General features: G+C 35.3%; 1 protein-coding gene across 1 annotated transcript; it reads left to right on the top strand.

Annotated features, from left to right (window-relative positions):
• Nucleotides 1-5,616: 5,616 nt before the first annotated feature.
• LOC133869103 (pectinesterase inhibitor-like) lies at nucleotides 5,617-6,138 on the top strand. Its single transcript, XM_062306071.1, has one exon. The coding sequence runs from the start codon at nucleotides 5,617-5,619 to the stop codon at nucleotides 6,136-6,138; it is 522 nt and encodes a 173-aa protein (XP_062162055.1).

Here is a 6,138-nt window from a genome sequence, read left to right on the forward strand (position 1 = left end):
CTCTGAAAATAAAAGAAAATCACAGCAGATGGTGGGCAAATTCGCCCCCTAAGAGCATTCTTAGTAGCCTCACCAAATTTTACTCACCAAAATAACTTAAAATTACTTTTTTCTATTCTGGTGAGCCACTTTATTAAAATTCCCCCAGCAGCCTCACCATTTTAACTAGTCAATATTCACTATTCCATTTAAATAATAATTTTTTCATATTTATTTATTTTTTCTCTATATAATCTTTTTACAAAAAATCATTCATATCCATGAAATAAGGACATTATCGTGTGAGAGATGGGAGATGGGAAAAGAAAATGAGAAGAAAAAGGAAAAAAATGTGCTAATCATGTGAGAGAGAAAGATGAAACAAAATTTGGTGAGTGGGTTGTTGAGTGAAAATGCCTCATCTAATTTGGTTAGTAATTTCAGTCATCAATTTTTTTTGGTTAAAATGGTGAGGCTGTTGGGAGTGGTTTTTCAGAATTTTTATCAAATTGGCTCACCAAAATAGCTAAAAAACTATTTTGGTGAGGCTACTAGGAATGCTCTAATGAGTTTCTGAAGGGTGGGTAACCGGAGTATAGGTAGAAATTTTACCATGGGTAAGAATAAAAATTTGGAGTTGAGGGGGGCGCATGTGACCCCCCTCGACCCCCTTTGCCTCCACCCCTGCCTCGGCGTGGTTATTGAATGCGGTTATTATTCGTTATTCGCATATCGGGTAATGGGCTTTTTGAGCTTATTTTAATCTTTTGAACATTCTTTGGGTTTCTATAAGTATGATATGTCAACTTTATTACATGGCTACGTGTGATTTGGCGACTAGTTGATGTGGTAAAAACTTTATTAACAATTTGAACGAAAAAGCTAGTGAAGGGATTGACTTTTAAAATTAAAGAAAACTACATTTAACCCCCTCAAATTGTCACTCTTTTTGCTAACACCCTCAAACTTTAAAAAGTGACAATTGACCATTTTAAACTAAACAAAGCTTTTAGGTTACCACATTCGATAGCATTTTCTGTTAAGCTTGTCGGAAATCACTTAATTTACATGACCTATACATAGCTTATTTTTACATTTCCTGACTATTATACCCCACATCAGATGTGTGAAAGTACAATCGTACAACTTATATACAAAAATTTAAAACTAAAATAAAACAATAAGGGTTAAATATAATTTATCCCTTTCAACTAACAGATATTTTTTTTAAAGCTCCAAAAACTAACAGTTATCACACTTAAGTACATCAAACTATTATTTTATTGTAATTAAGGCCATCTGTTAGGGTTGACTGTCTGTTTGGATGTCAAACTCATATTTGACTAAAATCTTGTGAAAATACACTCGTTTTGACCCTTATAAAATAAAATTTACCCATTATAATTGTTAATTAATAAAAAATATTAAAAAAATTTAAATGAACATTATTAGCGACCATCATAAATGGGTTGGGGGTGGCTCGTGAGATACTCCCATGGGCTGAGGGTGGCTGTGAGCCACCCCTCATCCACCATGGGGATGGCTTGCAAGCGACCTCTGTGGGTTGCGGGTGGCCGTGAGCCACCCCTTTGACACCATGGGGGTACTTCACATCTACCTCAAGCCACCTCTGGCACACCTTCAATTTGAATGGCCAAACCACTTGCTTTTTACTTTTCTTCGTCTTCTTCTTCTTCTTTTTTTATTTTTTTATTTTTTTATTTTTAAATTTTTTATAAAAAGAAGGGTAGTATAGAAAAGCTGATTGAAAAGTGGTTACGTTACCACTCTTCCATCCAAATAGATGGTATCTAACATAGTGGCTTAAATGCAACAAATTAGTAGTTTGATGTACCTAAGTGGTGAAGTTGTCAGTTGTTGGGGTTTATAAAAAATGACTGTTAGTTAGTGGAGTTAAAGTATATTTAACCAAAACAATAACAAAAAGGGGGTTAATTACACTTGACCTTCCTTTACTGCCACTCATTTACATGTTGCTCACATGACTTGCCATTTGTCACACATGATTAATTTTAAAAACTAAATTTACTTAAATACCCACAAAGTTAAAAAAAAAATAAAAAAAGAAAACAAAAAAGAACATAAAAGGGATGGTTAGCACCCATAGGGTTGCGAGACCACCCTTAAGTGATTTACGGTGGCCGAATTCGGAGGTGGCTGAGTCACCCTTAACTACTTTCTTCACTCAAATGTGATTCAAGAATAGTCGAGTAATGCATTGTGGTGTAATCAGGGGCGGAGCCAGGGGGGTCGAGAGGGGGCACATGCTCCCCCTCAACCTCTAAAAATGTTTCTTACCCGTGGTAGAAAATCTTTTAGGTGCCCTCTTTGCTCACCCTCAATTGTAAAATCAGGGACAACTGAAATCCAATCACCAAACTTCAGGGGCAAACTTCAGCTGTGGCCTGTGGGGATGTCGTTTAAAAATTTTGTCTGAATTCGAGGTTTAGGTTAGAAGCAAATGAGGGAAGAAGATGATGACAACTTCAGAAGCACAATGCCTTTAAACACACCATTTTAATAAAGTTGTCCTTGGATTGTTTGTGGGCCACTTACTGCCTTAGCTTCTTCCTTCCTTTATTTATAAAATAAAATTTACCCATTGTAATTGTTAATTAATAAAAAATATTAAAAAAATTTAAATAAAGGTGACTAGCGACCATCTTAAATGGGTTGGGGGTGGCTCGTGAGATACTCCCATGGGCTGGGAGTGGCTATGAGCCACCCTTTAGCCACCATGGGGGTGGCTTGCAGGCGACCTCCTGTGGGTTGCGGGTGGCCGTGAGCCACCCCTTTGACACCATGGGGGTAGTTCACATCTACCTTCAGCCACCTTTGGCACACCTTCAATTTGGGTGGCCAAACCACTTGCGTTTTACCTTTTTTTTTTTTTTTTTTTTTTTTTTTTTAAAGGGTATTATAGAAAAGCTGATAGAAAAGTGATCATGTGACCACTCTTCCATCCAAATAGATGGTCTCTAACAGAGTAGCTTAAATGCAACAAATTAGTAGTTTGATGTACCTAAGTGTTGAAGTTGTCAGTTCTTGGCACTTTATAAAAAATGGTTGTTAGTTAATGGAGGTAAAGTACATTTAACCAAAACAATAACAAAAAGAGGGTTAATTACACTTAACCTTCCTTTACTGCCACTCATTTACAGCCCACACGAACTATCACTTGTCACACATGATTAATTTTAAAAACTAAATTTACTTAAACACCTACAAAGTAAAAAAAAAAAAAAAATCAAAAAAGAAAACAACAAAGAACATAAGAGGGATGATTAGCACCCATAGGGCTGCGAGACCACCCTTAAGTGATTTAGGGTGGCCGAATTCGGAGGTGGCTGAGTCACCCTCAACTACTTTATTCACTCAAATATGATTCAAGAATAGCCGAGTAATGCATTGTGGTGTAGTCAGGGGCGGAGCCGGGGGGGTCGAGAGGGGGCACATGCCCCCCCTCAACCTCCAAAAATGTTTCTTACCCGTAGTAGAAAATCTTCTAGATGCCCTGTTTGCCCACCCTCAATTGCAAAATTAGGGACAACTGAAACCCAATCACCAAACTTCAGGGGCAAACTTCAGCTGTGGCCTGAGGGGATGTCGTTTGAAATTTTGTCTGAATTCTAGGTTTAGGTTAGAAGAAAATGGGGGAAGAAGATGATGGCATCTTGATAAGCACAATGCCTTTAAACACACAGTTTCAATAAAGTTGTCATTGGATTGTTTGTGGGTCACGTACTGCCTTAGCTTTTTCCTTTTTTTTTTTTTTATTTTTTTTTTATTTTTTTTTATTTTTTTTTATTAATTTGTTCTTTTTTGTAAGTTGCATTACCTTCTTTCATTTGAGGCGTTAGTGGACTTAAGGAAAAAAAAAAATTCTGTGGGCGAAAGGGTTTGGTTGAGAGACCAAAACTCCAAAAACTTTTCAAAAGTCCATAAGTTTAAACTCTTCTAACAACACAGCCCCAACACCACTAAAAACAAAAGTCTAAGCTCTAAAGCATATACTTAAAAAAGAAAAGAAAAGAAGAAGCACAAAATAGTATATTAAGACCTAAATCTAGAAGGAAAAGTTGAGCAATAGATAAAGGTCACTGATATGGAAAAACAAAATTGCAAATTGAGAATTGCGATTTAGACTTTTTCAAAATTCTGAAGCTTTTCTTTCAGTTTGCCAATTCTTTTTTATTCAAGCCTTTAACAATTCAAATCAATTGCTTTTCTAAAATTTCCCATTTCTTAAAAAATTTCAAGTATGTACGTAATCAAACTTCTATTTTGATTAAGCTTTTAAATTTAGATTGCTCAATGAAATTAACTTTGATGAATATATATATTTTTTCTTACATATTTTAATTGTATGAAATATATAATTGTAGTTACCTGAATTTATGAAAAACAGCAATGATTTCATTATGCTCCAATCAAATTCTAAATGAGTTTGTGCCGAGATAGATTTAATAAATATAAAAACATATCTTTGCTTAAGATTTTTTTTTCCTTTTAGTTATGAAGACTGGTTGAAGATAATTGAATAAAGTAAAATGTTAGGCTAGGCATGACAGAAAAAATTGTATGTTACATTTATATGTTTTGAACAATAATTGATTTTTTTTAGTTATATTTTTCTAATATTTTTAATTAATTTTTATTTAACTTTATTTATTTTTCATAAAAACATAAAAAAAAATAAAAAATAAAAATCTTGACCTCCTGAACCAAAATTTGAATTCCTTAAAAAAAAAAAAAAAAAAGGTCCCCTTTGAGGAGAGGTTGACTAAACCTAAGATGCTAACCTCAAGACTTTTGATTTTTATGGCCACGAGGGGAGATAATTGAAGTGACCATCATTTGATTTTGACTATAATGCAAATTGCAAAGGATTTTGAGTCTAGTTTCGCCTAACACGCTCTGGAAGCACACAATCACTTTCCAACAACAATTTCGTTTTGACTAAATCAAATAAAACCATGCCACATTTTTCAACCCGAAAATTTCACACACCCACTAACGTGTTAAATAGAATGTGAATACAAGAAATTATATTTTCAATGTATAATTTGTAAGAAATTCCGTATATGTTTTTAATGGCATATCACTAATTATGGTAATATGACTTATTCCATTCAGACTGATCATGGGAGATCATGGGGAATCCATTTACTGATATCATGCTAATTGTACTCCTTGATGGGAAGAGAAAAATCAACCATCACTTTGATCAGTTTTGACCGAAAGGGTCCATAATCTAGCCTATAAATAAATCACATGTATAGTCTATTAGTACGGCATTCAATATGCATAGATCAGAAGAATCTTTCTAAATTTTTTTTTTTTTTTTTTTCCCGAATTAATACTAATTATTGCTAATAAGGTTTCATCATATTCGTTTGAATAAAGCATGACTTCTGCTACTCATTTTCATTATTAAATTAGCATTCGATTTATATTGCTAACATAATTGACCCAAAAAAACTCATGACAAATTTAGTCAAAGCAGGCAGGCTGCCGCAATGAGTTCATATATATTCATAGTATATTAGTATAAAAGAACGGGCAAAGAAACTTGGTTGCAATAAGCTAGCTCTTCCATATATTGTGTCTTCCAAAATGGGCATTAAACTACTTGGTGTTTCTCTTCCTCTCCTTGTGATCTCAATTATTGCAGTGACCTCAACAGCCGCCGATGAGACAGGCAAGCCCCTCATAACCAAAACTTGCGCCGGCACGGAGTTTCCCGATGTGTGCACCTCAACTTTGGAGTCGGATCCTCGTAGTTTAAGCGCAGATCTAAAGGGGCTTTCAAGGATTGCCTTGGAGTTGAGCGCAACCAAAGGAAACGACTCTGCAGGATTGGCCTATAATTTGTTGCAGAATGCAACTGCTTTCAAGCCATGGTCGGAGCTCTCAGCTTGCTTCTATGGTTATAACACGAGCGTGGACCAGATTAATGATCACGGTCTCCAATCTTTCGACGAGGCGAAGTACGACAAGGCATACGAAGCAGTGGATCTTCTTAATAAGGATGCACTCCGTTGTAGCACCTTTGAAATACCAGAGTTGGATGAAAGCAACACAATGCTATCCCAGTTTACAACTGTCGTAAAGACCATTCTGCAACTCCTTTTCTGA

This window comes from Alnus glutinosa, chromosome 5 (assembly GCF_958979055.1).
Source record: "Alnus glutinosa chromosome 5, dhAlnGlut1.1, whole genome shotgun sequence".
Lineage (NCBI taxonomy): Eukaryota > Viridiplantae > Streptophyta > Magnoliopsida > Fagales > Betulaceae > Alnus > Alnus glutinosa.